The sequence below is a fragment of the Mustelus asterias genome, chromosome 4 (genome assembly GCF_964213995.1).
Source record: "Mustelus asterias chromosome 4, sMusAst1.hap1.1, whole genome shotgun sequence".
NCBI lineage: Eukaryota > Metazoa > Chordata > Chondrichthyes > Carcharhiniformes > Triakidae > Mustelus > Mustelus asterias.
Window position 1 is genome coordinate 111,599,994 of NC_135804.1, and position 16,415 is coordinate 111,616,408.

Consider the following 16,415-nt stretch of genomic DNA (forward strand, 5'->3'; position numbering starts at 1 on the left):
GCACTTTTTCCTGAAGAAAGTAGTTTTTCCAAAAGGTAGACCACATAGATATCTCCAGGTTTAAGTTTTAAGAATAACTCGTGAACATTTCATTATTTTTTACTCTTTGTAGTCATTGGTCACCACATAATTTACTTCAGACAGCACATGCTAGACTAAGGGCCCGGTTTTACCAATCGGAGCCCAAGGACAGGATCCGAGCCCGGAATCCTCTTTGCAGCGTGCCCATACGCGTTTTGCCGGCTCCGGTCCAATTCGCGCTGCGGGCGGGGCTTAGCGCTGCCAAAACGATCGGAGCTCTGAACTGCACATGCGCAGTTCGAAAAAATCTGAAGCAGCGCGCCCAGGCGCAAAAGAAAAAAGCAGAGAGAGCGGCTCTCTGACACAGACAATCGAGGGGGGGGGTGACATATCATCCTCTTGGGGGTGGGGGAGGAGGTGTGACCGATCATCCTCTGGGGGGGGCGGGGAGGAGAAGGGGTGTGATGTATCATCCTCTGGGGCGGGGGGGGGGGGGGGGGTGGGGGGAAGGGGGGGGCCGCTGCCACTCTGCGGCTGATCGGTGGGGAGGGAGGGGGCAGGGGGTTCCGCTGAGTTGAATAATTACAGTCGTGGTGTTTGAAGTATGCGGCCACTCCGGAGAGGAGGGATTCATTCCTCCGGTGGGGAGGAGGGATCGGCCGCAGAGCAGCAATGCTCCCCCCCCCCCCCCCAAGAGGATGATACGTCACACCCCCTCTCCTCCCACCGCACCCCCCCCCTCCCCTTCCAGAGGAGGAGCTGGGTCAGAGAGCCGTTGCAGTCTCTGACCCCGCTCTTCGGAGGCTGCAGCGATGACTTCGGATTTTTATTCGGCAGGTCGATTAGAGCGCGGATCCGCATCGGACCAGAAGACGGTAAAGTGGGATTTGGCGGTAGAGTTGGGTGCGCAGTTCATTAAGTCGATTTAAATACATGCAAATGCATTTAAATCGTCGGGCCGCCCAAGTCGGGTGCGGGCCAGACCCGCACCCGAATCGGGTGTCGGTAAAGCTGCGATCTGCTCGGAAATCGGGTGCAGATCGCGGTATAGGCCCGACGCCCAACTTTACCGCGATTTCGCGCCCGTTTTGGTAAAATCAGGCTCGAAGGAGTTCACAGAATATTCTTTCTCCTCCTTCCCACCTCAAAACTCCAATGAATACTTGACCACCAAGAACTGCCTAAACCTATTCAACTGAATTCAAAAGATTGACAATCCTAGCTCAATAGCAGTCAGCAGATCATCCATTAAGGCCCCATTTCACAGATGAGCATATAACCCAGGTTAATACTCCAGTGCAGTACTAAGGAAATGCTACACTGTTGCAGACTCTGTCTTTCAAAGACATCAAAACAAGACAATGGGCGGGATTTTCCAGCCACGCTCGCCCCAAAACCGGGAAAACCCGTCCAAGCTCAACAGACCTTTCCATGGTCCGCCCCTCATCCGCTACAATTCCCATGGCGGGCGGAACAGGAAACTTCGCCCCATATCTCATGTGAACATAGAAGAGCAGAGGAATTCTTCTGTTGCTGCAGCCAATTTTGATCCCTCAACCAACATAACTAAAATAGGTAATCTGCTCAATTGCCTCAAATGTTATTTGTCAGACTTTGCTGTGTGAAAACTAGCTGCAATGTTTCCTTACATATTAACAGTAAGTACATTTCAAAAGTATTTCATTAGTTAAAAGGCACTTCGGAATATCCTGAGATCTTGAAAAGCACTATAAAAATGCAAGTTCTTCTTTCTATTTTTAAAGTCCTTGCCTTCAGCGGGGAAGTTGGAAAGGCAAAGGAATAGAATTATAAAGTCAATAGTCAGCTTACTGCTATACTTTATGAAAGGACACATTGTTAATATTTGCGTACCTGCAACGGACTCTCGGATCGGTCTGCATTCAAAGCATGGGCAGGTCCAAACATTAAGTTGGGAGAGATGCTGAGTGGTGGAGGATCTGTTATTGATGGGTTGTTGTGGAACCAACCATACAAGTATGGTCTTGCGCCAATATCCTGCATTTCAGTTTCTGAAGATAAAAATGCATTATTTGAAACCAATTGACAAATTCTCTCATTTGAAAAAAAATTATTGCTCTTGCCTATTGGTATCCATTTAGCTATATTTTGAAAAGTCTTGAGTGGTGCATACTTGTCACCATTCAAAATAACAAATATATTAAACAAGGAAGGCAGTCACTTCAGACCGGTTCATTTTAACAGAGTGGAACATTTTCAAGCACCTACCAATCTGCAAACTTATCTTAATCAGCTATAAGCCTCTAATTGACTTCAAAATTTACTACAGTTTTGAGATTTGACCTTAAAGAAGAATCTTAGCAGCAGAATAAAACTGTGTTCAAGTCACATAGCAAAAGGTTGTGATGGTTATAAACAGTATTTTAATGACATACAACAGGTTGCACCGGGAGATCTGTGAATTTTCAATGAAAACAATTAAAAGCTTCATAAGCCAACATTTCTTTGAGCAGTATCTTGAGCCTGCATTCACCATCTGCAAGGTTGCCACCGGGGGCTCAAGATCCACAAGATGCAGTTCTCGCCAGTGAGAAGGCAACTTTGGATCTTCCCCACCCCTCGCCAGTGAAGTCATCAGGATCATGCCCAAAATGGGCTTGAACCTGATTTACATACATTTCCATGAATGTTAATATATTTAAGATGTGGAGATGCCGGCGTTGGACTGGGGTAAGCACAGTGAGAAGTCTCACAACACCAGGTTAAAGTCCAACAGGTTTATTTGGTAGCAAATACCATAAGCTTTCGGAGCACAGCTCCTTCGTCAGATGGAGTGGATATCTATTCTCAAACAGTGCAAACAGACACAGAAATCAAATTACAGAATACTGATTAGAATGCAAATCTCTACAGCCAGCCAGGTCTTAAATGTACAGACAATGTGGGTGTACGACAACGGATGAATGAACACCGCTCGACAATCACCAGGCAAGACTGTTCTCTTCCTGTGGGGGAGCACTTCAGCAGTCACGGGCATCCAGCCTTGGATCCTCAGGTAAGCGTTCTCCAAGGCGGCCTTCACGACACACGACAGCGCAGAGTCGCTGAGCAGAAATATATTTAACACAGCCCCTCATCGTTGACCCCTCACCATATATTCAAAATGCGCTGACGTGATGTCACATCGACACAGTTTACAACAGATTTACACAGATATGAACCTGTTGTCGGATCGCCCCAGGGGCTATATTTGCCTTCATGCCCCTGGGGAGAGGGACATGGCCAGAGAGTGCCTTAGCAATGCCCCCAGCACCCACCCCTTTGCGCATGTTGGCACTGCCGAGATGGCACCAGGGTGGGGGTGGGGCATATCAGGGTGACTGCTAGCTTCAATTGGGGGTGGGGCGGGGAGTTCCAGAGGTCTCAGTGGTTGAGTGGAGAGAGATTTATTGCAGTTCTGATTGGGGCAGCCTTTAAAGATGGTGCCCCGATCTCTGCAGCTGGGTTTTCTGGTGTGTTTAGGCCCTGACCCCACCACACATCCTCCCCCGCCCCCGGCATGAAGCATGTTTTTTTGGCAGAGTGTGGTAGGATCTGAAAAGTAAACCGACTGGTTTCTATGGAGAGAAACACATCGGTTTTCTCATCAGAAACACTCTGCCATTTTTTGGTAAGACTTAGCTCTCTGTTTATTTATCATTTATCTTCTGCAATTTACAAAGATTTCTGTTCCAAAATTGGAAATTTGAATTTGTCGTATTTCAACTACAATAATCTGCATTTATATATTGTGTTTAATGTAATAAAAACATTCCAAGGTACTTCATAGGAGTGCAATTAAAAAAACTTTGATACTGAATCAAACAAGGCAATATTAGGGTAGATGGCTAAAAACTTGGTCATAGATCTAGATCTTCAGGAGCTTTTTAAATGGGGAAAGAGAAATGGAGAGGTGCAAAAGATTATGGAGTGAATTAAACAGCTTGGGGCCTTTTTTCCCATTCATGGGACCCAGGCATGGCTGGCAGGACCAACATTTGTTGTCCATCCCAAATTGTCCTCTAGAAGATTCTAATAAACTGTCTTCTTGAATCATTGCAGCCTATGAGGTGTATGTACACCCACAGTGGTGGAGGGAGGCAGTAACAGGATGCTGACTCTCAGCAAAACCATGGAACAACGATATAATTCCAGGTCTAGATGGACTCGACAGGTGGTCCTTATTCACCTGCTGTCCTTGTCATTCTAAATGGTGGAGGTCTTGAGTTTGGAAGGTGCCATCAAAGGAGTTGTGGCAAGTTGCTACAGTGTACCTTGTAGATGGTACACATTGGTGGTGGAGGCAGTGAATGTCTAAGATAGTGAGTAGGGTACCAACCAAGCAAGCTCCTTTATTCCGGATGTTGTCAGGTTTCTTGAGGATTATTGGAGGTGTACTCATCCAGGCAAGTGGAGAATATTCCATCACCCTCCAGAATTGTGCCTTTAAATAAAAAATAGAAAATGCTGGAAAAACTCAGCAGATCTGGCAGCATCGGTGAAGAGAGAAGCAGAGTTCACTTTGAGACCTAATGACTCTTCTTCCACATAGGAGCTCAATTTCAGCTGGCTGAAGACCAGAATTGTAGTAGAGCTCTCTTTACAATTTGTGCTGATACTGCAAGATAAATTTGGCACACAGAGACTCTGCAGGCAAAGGTAAGAAATCTTTCAGTAGATTCAGGCTGTGAGGAACGAGTTTCAGTCTGTAGTCCAGCTTCTTGGACCGGTTAGATGTTAAACAGTAAACTGAGGGTTTCTCAAATCTCAAAGGAATGTAGAGATTTCAAAATGGTCATTCGAATCAAATGACCTTCTTTCTCCACAATTATTTCAAAAGGGATGTTTATCTAGCGTCTGGAACTGGCTTTTATTTCAGGACTGATAATGACCCAGCCATCAGCTTTTGAAGTAGTTATTATCCACATTGAGTTTCTTGTGTCAGGAAGCCACTCTATCGGCAGACCCTTTGACTCCACTGGAGGGGTAAGCTGACCAAGATACATTTTGAAATGGATCTGGATAGACCCAGATATGAGATGGAGCTTAGAAGACTTGCATTTATTTAGTGCCTTCCACAACCTCAGAATGTTCCAAAGCACTTCACAGCTAATGAAGTACTTTTGAAGTGTAGTCTCTATGGTAGAATAGGAATCACAGCAGCCAATTTGTGCACAGAAATAACATGACAATCACCAGTTATGCTTTCAGATATTGATTGAGGGATAAATATAAGCCACGTCACTGGCATGAACTTCCCTACTCTTTTTCAAAGTAGTGCCTTGGAATCATTTATGCCCTCTTGGGTCTAATGTCTCAGCTGAAATATGACACTTCTTTGTCGGTTTAGTGGTGCATGGGGTATCAGCCCATCAGGTTAAAGAGGTGTGTAACAGGTAATCAAGTCTTAAAGGTACAGACAATGTACACACCTCTTTAACCTGTGCTTAGCCCTCTCTCCACTCACATTGTCTGTACCTTTAAGACTTGATTACCTGTAAAGACTCGTATTCCAACCATTATCTTGTAAATTGAGTTTGTGTCTTTATATGCCCTGATTGTGAATACAAGTCCTCACTCACCTGAAGAAGGAGCTTGAGGCTCCGAAAGCTAGTGCTGCCAAATAAACCTGTTGGACTTTAACCTGGTATTGTGAAACTTCTTACTGTGCTTACCCCAGTCCAACGCCGGCATCTCCACATTATAAATAAAAGTTCTGCAGTAACTCAACTGAATTAAATATTCTAACTTCTGCTTCCTGTTCAGACTCTGCTCGAGTCAGTGAGGATTGGCTAGGGAGTTGTTTGCACTGCTTAATCTGATCCCAAATCCTCTGTAGAGGGTGCCACTAGTTTTGGATTCCTAATCACCGCCACTTCCAGCAAAAAGGGGCACAGAAAGTTTGCAAGCAATTTTAATATGTGCAGGTGCCATCCATCCATCAATGACCAAAAGTTTTTTAAAGTTTTTTTAAAGTTTATTTATTAGTGTCATAAGTAGACTTATATTGACAACACCGCAATGAAGTTACTGCAAAAATCCCCTTGTTGCCAAACTCCAGCACCTGTTTGGGTACACTGAGGGGCAATTTAGCATGGCCAATGCACCTAACCAGCACATCTTTCGGACTGTGGGAGGGAACAGGAGCACCTGAAGGAAACCCACGCAGACATGGGGAGAACATGCAGACTCCACACAGACAGTGACCCAAGCCGGAATCAAACCCGGGTCCCTGGTGCTGAGGTAGCTTTGCTAACCACTGTGCCACCCTCTGGGCCTTTGTATTTTCTCCTTTGTATTTTCTCCTTTCTATTTCCAGCATCATGATGACCTGCCAAGTGTCATAAATTCAAGGGTCCACAGGGTTCAGGTCCATTCACAACACCTCTGATAATGCAGTCCACAATAATATCCAGGCTTGGGCTGTCAAGTGCAAGGAAACAGTTGTGCTATATGTGATTCAAATCAGACAAAACAATATCAATCAAGAAAAAGCCTAACACCACTCAAACCTTCCCTGTTACCACTGACATCAAATCTCCAATTATCAAAATCTTGGAAATCGAATTTGTCAAAGGTTACAACTGGAATAATCATATTGAAATCTTGGCTACAAAACCACAGCAGAGGTTTGGTAATCTGACAAGTAGCACATCTCATGATCCTCAAAGCTGGTAAACCTGTGCTTCCCAAACTAATTTCCAATGTGGCCTCATTTTAACACTTGGAAATTAACGTGACCCCAAACGCCAGTAAAAACAAAAGGCAATAAAGCATGGTAACATTCATTACATAATTAATAACGCTTGTGTATTCTAGACCAACACACAATACATCATATAAATATGAAACTGAGTTTTTAAAAGTACTTTGCAAAAATGTTGTTTATATAATCATGTAGGTTTCAGCCAACTCTCCATATTCCCCGATGACAGAAGATGCAATTAAACCTCTCTCCCCGCCAGCCCCTGCACATACATTATAATCAGCTTTCAAACCCTATCCCACTTCTGCACACACACACACTGACCCCGCTTCTCAACCCTTTGTCCCCACTCACTCAACTTCCCCCTTCCCACTCACTCACTCAGCAGCCCCTCTTCCAAACCCCCTCACTCACTCAGCAGCCCCCTTCCCAACTCACCTCCCCTTACTCACTCACTCTGCAGCCCTTCTTCCCAACTGCCTCCTCCACTCACTCACTAGCCCCTTTTCCCACCCGCCTCTCCCTCAGCAGCCTCTCTTTCAAACCCCCCTCCCCCTCACTCACTCAGCAGCCCCACTTCCCAACCCAGTTCTCCCTACTCATTCAGCAGCCTTTTCCCAAACTCCCCCTCACTCACTCAGCAGCCTCACTTCCCAACCCACCCCCCACTCACGCATCAGCCCCTTTTTCCAACCCCTGTCCTGCATTCACTCAGCAGTTCCTCTTCCCAGCCTCCTTCCCCCTTTCACTCATTCAGCAGCCCCTTCCCAACCCACCTCCACCTACTCACTCATCATCCTCTCTTCCCAACTCCCTCCCTTCCCCCACTCACTCACGAGTCCCTTATCCCAAGCCCCTCTCACACTCACTCAGAAGCTCCTCTTTACAACCCCCCAAGCATTCAGCAGCCCCTCTTTCCAACCCCACTCCCACTCACTCAGCCACCCATCTTCCCAACTTGCCTCCCCCTATTCACTCAACAGCTCCTCTTCCCAATTCTCCTCCTTCCCCCCACATATGACAAATACTCACTCAGCAGCTCTCCCCTCCCCTCCCCCAGTGTGAAGGCAGCACACAAACATCCTGGGCCGACACAAATTCACAGTTAAAGTGGTCTCTGATGTTTAATGGTGCTTTGAGCTCAGACTCCACCCATTGTTGTTTGGCAGCGTCAAACCAGTGGACTCAGGGGTGTCCTGCCAGAGCCTTCGGACCGGGTGGTCTCCTCTCCAGTCACCATTTCTGCCTTGCTGGAAGGGCAGTTCACAACTCCAAATGTGACTACTACTACTCTTTTGGGGATGTCTACCCAAGGTTTGGGAACTCCTGTCTTAAGCTATCTTACAAGGCTTAAGTCAAGGGTGTGATGAAATTCTCAGACAGGATGGAGATTGTCTCAACATGTAAGAGGATTGCTAACATCTAGGGCAGTGCAGTGTTTTTGTTTAATCAGCATCCATGTCACTGGACTCAATATCCGCCTTCCTTACCACAACTCATCATAGAGACAGTATTCAATGCCTCACCAAGGTTGCTTCAACAGCATCTTCCTCCCTTACAGTGGCTACCAAAGAGGAAGAAAGGGAAAAATGTCTTGGGAATACCCCGACATCTCAGCTCCCCAAGTCTCACACAATCTTAATTTGTACATATATCAGTGTTCATTCATCATTACTGCAGTGTTTCAATTAGAAGTCCACCAGTACAGTTTCAAGGCAACTAGGGATGGACAATAAATATAGTCTTGCTCATTGTCCATATCTCAAGTACATTTTCTTTTTAAATAAAGTCATTGCAGGAGGGGCACTAAAAAAATCAAGTATGCATTCAGGTGGGCCTCACTACCACAAGGAGTAGTTGAGGCAAATAGCATAGATTATTTAACAGGACGCTAGATAAATAAATGAGGGTAAAGCAATAAAATTCTATACAAATATGGTTAGATAGGAGAGTTATGAAGAAGCTCGTAAGGAGCATAAAAATGGACTGGTTGGGCCAAATATACTTTTTTTGTGCTGTATATTGTATGTATAGTTGTTCATTTTAATTTAATTACAGACTTCTTCAGCTAAATGGTATAAAGACCTGGATCAATACATGGATATGAATAAAGAAACCTGTATTCCTGATGGTGGTTTATTGATGTTAACTTAATTTACCTCCCATCGATATTCTTTCAGGAATTTGCATCTGTAGCGTTGACAGGTGAATATCTTCTACTTTCTCTTCATCCTCTTGCTCCTCGGTCACTTTTAGTCTATTAGGAATTCTCATTTTCTGACCTATAACTTCCATGAAACCGAGGTCACAAGGAGCTGGACCGGAATCTATCAGATCAGAAGGTGCTGCAAATGCTGGTTCTGTCATGGCAGCTAAAGGACCAAAATAAAACTTTATTTTCCAAAGAAATAAAGACTGATAATCATTATTAATAATTAATTTCAACTCCTCACTAGGTTGAACAATTGTAAAGCAGTAGTCATAAAACAGTGAATGTGGAAGATTTGATCTGTTTGTCAACCTTTCTTATGCATAGCCCAAGCAAAATTGGTAGCAGTCTTTAAGTACATACCTAAATTCCCAAAGCCAATCTTTGGATACCCAATATTTCTTTTCATTTTATAAGTCAAAGTCAGTGCTGATTTTTTGCACAAGGTTTGTTTCATATTTTGAATGTGCTGTAGAACAAAGAACAAAGAAAATTACAGCACAGGAACAGGCCCTTCGGCCCTCCAAGCCTGCATCGACTATGCTGCCCGACTGAACTAAAACCCCTACCCTTCCAGGGACCGTATCCCTCTATTCCCATCCTATTCATACATTTGTCAAGACGCCCCTTAAAACTCACTACCGAATCAGTTTCCACTACCTCCCCCGGCAACAAGTTCCAGGCACCCACCACCCTCTGTGTAAAAAATCTGCCTCGTGCATCTCCTTTAAACCTTGCCCTTCGCACCTTAAACCTGTGCCCCCTAGTAATTGACTCTTCCACCCTGGGAAAAAGCTTCTGATTATCCACTCTTTCCATGCCTCTCATAGTCTTGTAGACTTCTATCAGCTCATCCCTCAACCTCCGTTGTTCCAATGAGTGCAAAAGTTTTTCCAACCTCTTCTCATAGCTAATGTCCTCCATGCCAGGAAACATCCTGGTAAATCTTTTCTGTACCCTTTCCAAAGCCTCCACATCCTTCTGGTAGTGTGGCAACCAGAATTGAACTCTATATTCCAAGTGCGGCCTAACTAAGGTTCTATAAAGCTGCAACATGACTTGCCAATTTTTAAACTCAATGCCCCGGTCGATGAAGGCAAGCATGCCGTATGCCTTCTTGACTACCTTCTCCACCTGCACTGCCACTTTCAGTGACCTCTGTACCTGTACACCCAGATCCCTTTAGCTATCAATACTCTTAAGGGTTCTGCCATTTACTGTATATTTCCTATCTGTATTAGATCTTCCAAAATGCATTACCTCACATTTGTCCGGATTAAACTCCATCTGTCATTTCTCCGCCCAAGTCTCTAACCGGTCTATATCCTGCTGTATCCTCCGATGGTCCTCATCGCTATCCGCAAATCCACCAACCTTTGTGTCATCTGCAAACTTACTAATCAAACCAGTTACATTTTCCTTCAAATCATTTATATATATTACAAAAAGCAAAGGTCCCAGCACTGATCCCCGAGGAACACCACTTGTCACAGCCCTCCATTCAGAAACGCACCCTTGCACTGCTACCCTCTGTCTTCTTTGACCGAGCCAGTTTTGTAACCACTTTGCCAGCTCACCTCTGATCCCATGCGACTTCACCTTCTGCACCAGTCTGCCATGGGGGACCTTGTCAAAGGCCTTACTGAAATCCACGTAGACAACATCCACTGCCCTACCCTCATCAATCATAAATTATAAATGATGTGGTTAACATGCTAGCAATTTCTAGTTTTTTTTTAAATTTCAACATTTTTATTCTAATGATCAATAATAATTTTGGCAAAGTGCTGTAGAATTTTCTAAAAAAATGCCTAATTACAATCCATTACTGATGTTTCCATGCCAAGGTATACAGAGGGCCTACGACTGCATTTGCACTGTAATTTTATTGAATTTTGTATTGTAAACATGGATTAATCCGGACACCTCTCACTCTACATTGCCCCTGTGACAGGTTGGCTTTGGCTCTGGCTCTGGATTTAGTCTATATTTATAAAGTCATAGAGGTTTACAGCATGGAAACAGGCCCTTAGACCCAACTTGTCCATGCCGCCCTTTCTTTTTTAAAACCCCTAATTCCAATTGCCCGCCTTTGGCCCATATCCCTCTATACTCATCGTACCCATGTAACTATCTAAATGCTTTTTAAAAGACAAAATTGTACCCGCCTCTACTACTACCTCTGGCAGCTTGTTCCGAACACTCACCACCCTCTGTGTGAAAAAATTGCCCCTCTGGACACTTTTGTATCTCTCCCCTCTCACCTTAAACCTATGCACTCTAGTTTTAGACTCCTCTACCTTTGGGAAAAGATATTGACTATGTGGCTGATTTGTGCCCCTCATTGTTTTATAGACCTCTATAAGATCACCCCTCAGCCTCCTATGCTCCAGAGAAAAAAGTCCCAGCCTATTCAGCCTCTCCTTATGACTCAATCCATCAAGTCCCGGTAGCATCCTAGTAAATCTTTTCTGCATTCTTTCTAGTTTAATAATATCCTTTCTATAATAGGGTGACCAGAATTGCACACAGTATTCCAAGTGTAGCCTTACCAATGTCTTGTACAACTTCAACAAGACATTCCAACTCCTGTATTCAGTGTTTTGACCGATAAAACCAAGCATGTCGAATGCCTTCTTCACCACTCTGTCCACCTGTGACTCCACTTTCAATGAGCTATGAACATGTACCCCTAGATCTCTTTGTTCTAACTCTCCCTAACGCCCTACCATTTACTGAGTAAGTCCTGCCCTGGTTCAATCTACCAAAATGCATCACCTCGCATTTGTCTAAATTAAACTCCATCTGCCATTCGTCAGCCCACTGGCCCAATTGATCAAGATCCCGTTGCAATTGGAGATAACTTTCTTCACTGTCCAACTATGCCACCAATCTTAGTGTCACCTGCAAACTTACTAACCATGCCTCCTATATTCTCATCCAAATCATTAACATAAATGACAAATAACAGTGGATCCAGCACTGATCCCTGAGGCACACCGCTGGTCACAGGCCTCGAGTTTGAAAAACAACTCTCTACAACCACCCTCTGGCTTATACTCTTAATTGTACTGTCATGCAAAGCAAAACTGCTCTAATGCACTGCTCTATATTCACTTACTAAATTTGTTATTTCTTATAGGAAACTTTTAACAGCATGCAACTTTGCCAATTACGGCAGATGTACAATGTTCTAACATGTATTGACTAATCAGATGTGTTATTACATAGCCATAATTATTGAGGCAATTCCATCAAATCAAAAGCATGCAAGGTGGAATAATGCTCAGCAATTCACGGGATGTAAATTATTGTCACTAATTTCTATATCTTGTTTGGGAAGGGGTGAGCGGATTTCCTGTGCATACAGAAGACAGAATTGAATAGAACATAGAACAGTACAGCACAGTACAGGCCCTTCGGCCCTCGATGTTGTGCCGAGCTTTGTCCGAAACCAAGATCAAGCTATCCCACTCCCTATCATTCTGGTGTGCTCCATGTGCCTATCCAATAAATCGCTTGAAAGTTCCTAAAGTGTCCTACTCCACTATCACAGCAAGCAGTCCATTCCACACCCCAACCACTCTCTGAGTAAAGAACCTACCTCGGACATCCCTCCTATATCTCCCACCATGAACCTTATACTTATGCCCCCCTAGTAACAGCTACATTCACCCGAGGAAATAGTCTCTGAACGTCCACTCTATCTATCCCCCTATCATCTTATAAACCTCTATTAAGTTGCCCCTCATCCTTCTCCGCTCCACATTCTTCTTATGGCGAGGTGACCAGAACTGCACACAACATTCCAAATGTGGTCTCACCAAGGTCCTGTACAGTTGCAGCATAACCCCACGGCTCTTAAACTCAAACTTAAACTGTTAATAAACGCTAACACACACTAGGCCTTCTTCATGGCTCTATCCACTTGAGTGGCAACCTTCAGAGATCTGTGGATATGAACCCCAAGATCTCTCCGTTCCTCCACATTCCTCAGAACCCTGCCGTTGACCCTGTAATCCGCATTCAAATTAGTCCTACCAAAATGAATCACCTCGCACTCATCAGGGTTAAACTCCATCTGCCATTTTTCGGCCCAGCTTTGCATCCTATCAATGTCTCTTTGCAGCCTACAACAGCCCTCCACCTCATCCACTACTCCACCAATCTTGGTGTCATCAGCAAATTTACTGACCATCCATTAAAGGGATGGTCCTTTAGCCCCTTCCTCCAAGTTATTGATAACCCTTCAGCCCCCTCCTCCAAGTTATTGATAAAAATCACAAATAACAGAGGACCCAGCACTGATCCCTGTGGTACACCGCTGGTAACTGGTCTCCAGTCTGAAAATTTTCCATCCACCACCACCCTCTGTCTTCTATGAGATAGCCAGTTACTTATCCAATTGGCCAAATTTCCCTCTATCCCACACCTCCTTACTTTCTTCATGAGCCTACCATGGGGAACCTTATCAAACGCCTTCCTAAAATCCATGTATACGACATCAACTGCTCTACCTTCATCTACACACTTAGTTACCTCCTCAAAGAATTCAATCAAATTTGTGAGGCAAGACTTACCCTTCACGAATCCATGCTGACTATCACGGATTAAGCTGCATCTTTCCAAATGCTCATAAATCCTATCCCTCAGGACCTTTTCCATTAACTTACCGACCACCGAAGTAAGACTAACCAGCCTATAATTACCAGGGTCATTCCTATTTCCTTTCTTGAACAGAGGAACAACATTCGCCACTCTCCAGTCCTCTGGCACTATCCCCGTGATGTGGAGATGCCAGCATTGGACTGGGGTAAACACAGCAAGAGTTTCAACAACACCATGGCCATTCTTACTCTATCAAATTGCAGCCAGTTAATGGAACTTGATTAATGGAAGCCTGACAGCAGGTATCTAGCTTAGTCACTCAGTTGAGATAGGTGCACAACAAAGTGGTATATTGCATGTTAGTTTGATCAATAAAATTATGATAATACCAACCACCAACTCCCTTTCTTGCAATTGTTTTATACTGATAAAAAGCCATTGTACATTTCCACATATATATTTTTTACCTTTTGATTGCATTAGTACATCCAGATTTCTTGGCATGACTGCTTGCATGGTGTGCATTGCAAGTCAGGGATCTAAGGCAGTTGGTTTTAGTTTTGACTGCTAGAAATCCCTGTCTATTCATGGTCATACCTTTATGGGTCAGTTATGGGTTGTCTTTGTGGGGATCACGGGCAGTTTGTGCCGAGCGGATCTCCATGCACAGGTACTTACCAAATGTCACTACCCTACACATGGTTCAGGAAACATTCTGGGACAGGCTGGAAGGGTAAAAGGCAAACATAGCACCTGGTAGCCTGTAGATTGTAGGGGACTCTCACTCTTCAGCTGGCAGGCCTTGTCAACGTTCCATTGGGGCCTCTGGGATTGTAAAATCAGTCTTGGAAGGTCTCGTGAACTGCTATCTAGAATGGTTGAAGTAGGTGTTTATCAAGAAAATGTACAGGAGAGTGTCTTTCTAGTGACGTTCCCCAAGGGGCAAGAAAAAAGTGGAATTTTTGTGAGGTATATACATGCAAGATATATTCTAAAATTGATTATCACATATTTTTCTATAAACAGTTACATTGAGGATCTGTCTCCATACCTCTCACCACTCCGCCTCCCTTTAATGGATGGTCTCTTCAAGGAGTTTTAATGGAAACTAATTTCATGTGGCTCGTCTTTGTAACTTTCTAAAGTAAAACTGCAACAAAAAAAAAAACCATTGGTACTACCACCCAGCATTTATTTGCTCACTGATATACATTTATTATTACACCACTCTTTTCAACCATATTTTAAAACAGTACAAAAGGAAGCCACAGCAGAGGAAGCCTTTTTTGAAAGTACTGGGAGAATGCCTCAAAGGCAGGGGCACCACATCAGTCCAAACTTGCAGATAGAGTCCAAAGCAGTTTTCAATATCAAAAAAGTATATAAAACTGACATGCATTGTAGATCATTTTGCACTGTACAACCCAATTTATTTCTTAGTGTCCCAAGTAGGCTTACATTGCAGTGAAGTTACTGTGAAAATCCCCTAGTCGCCACACTCCGGCACTTGTTTGGGTACACAGAGAGAACTTAGCATGGTCAATGCACCTAACCAGCATGTCTTTTGGACTGCGGGAGGAAACCGTAGCACCCAGCTGAACCTGCGCAGACACAAGAAGAATATACAAACTCTGCACAGACAGTGACCCATGGTCAGGAATCAAACCCAGGTCCCTGGCATTCTGAGGCAGCAGTGCTAACCACTGTGTCACTGTGCTGCACAGACTCCAGTTATATTGCAACCTTTGCATCGCTGTCAAGAAGTTTCCACTTTGAGCAATCAGATGACAACCTCACCCTCCTCACCATAGAAACAAAGCCCTTGGGAAGACAACCTCATTTCCCAGGAGTTTAACATCACTTCAGAACAGCAGCCACAATAAATGCTCCATTGGGCACTTATTGACCAGTCTCTTCTGGGGTGGGCAGCACTGTTTGTTAGTGCGGAATCCTCCCCGTCAGGTACACTTTCTATTGACTAGTATAACTGGTGAAGAGGCACCAGGCCCAGCCACACTACAAAGTTGGTGGAACTCCAACCTCCCTCAGATGGATGCAGCACCTGTTGCTGGCTGAGCCGCAATGACAGTTCAACAGTTCAAGTCAGTTGTTTGACGCCCCGCAGACAGAGTTGCCTGTGATATATCATGTGATATATACACCAGGGGATAGCTTAAAGCCCTCTGTCCCTTGGCCATCCTCAGACTCAGGCACGGCACCTTCAGAGTGAGTAATGTTATACATGCAGAATGTCTGCCATGAGGGGCCAGGCCCCCCCATATCCACTCACCTCTCCAGCCTCCCCCCCCACCCCCACCGTGCTTCATAAACACCGCTTCATCAGCCCCATTCCTGGACCCTGACGTCACACCCCTCATTTGCGCTGATCCGATTGGCTCTGGCGCGCCCACGTGGAGGCCAAGAAGCCCCGCCCTCGGGGGGGACCTGATCACGTGACGGAGCGCTGCTGGGCGCGTGGCCACAGCGTCGGTTAAGTTTGAAAACTTTGTCCTCGGGGCGCCTTCAACTTGACGCCGCGGCCGCTCGAATTTAGCTGCGAGCAGCGGGCATATGTGTTGCTGCTGCTGGCGGCGGCGGCGGCTACTGCAGTCTCACAGCGGATAGGAATATGAAACTGGAGGAGGGTGAGGGTCGCACACTCCCAATCCAGACATAGGAATAGATCCCAGCCTGGAGAGCTCCTTCTGGCTTATGTCTTGGCTCATTGAGTCTTGCCCTTTGATATTGAAATGAAAAAGCACCATGGCAGCACTGCAACTAATGCCTTGCCATTGATTCAAAATATGAGCTTAGAAGGTAAGAATCCCTTGTGATTGTCGTCAGACACATGTA

At 44.8% G+C, this 16,415-nt stretch overlaps 1 protein-coding gene across 1 annotated transcript in view; it reads right to left on the reverse strand.

Moving 5' to 3' along the window:
* Positions 1–15,938, reverse strand: part of LOC144493159 (mitochondrial fission factor-like) — a 28,817-nt gene extending 12,879 nt beyond the window's left edge. The window contains exons 1-7 of the mRNA XM_078212056.1: positions 15,853–15,938; positions 14,614–14,712; positions 14,241–14,431; positions 10,215–10,350; positions 9,318–9,423; positions 8,905–9,117; positions 1,894–2,051 (exon numbers count right to left, since the gene is read on the reverse strand). Coding sequence (XP_078068182.1) covers positions 1,894–2,051; positions 8,905–9,117; positions 9,318–9,423; positions 10,215–10,241 — 504 coding nt within the window. The 5' untranslated portion in view covers positions 10,242–10,350; positions 14,241–14,431; positions 14,614–14,712; positions 15,853–15,938. The remainder of the gene's footprint in view (positions 1–1,893; positions 2,052–8,904; positions 9,118–9,317; positions 9,424–10,214; positions 10,351–14,240; positions 14,432–14,613; positions 14,713–15,852) is intronic.
* Between the last annotated feature and the right edge of the window lie 477 nt (positions 15,939–16,415).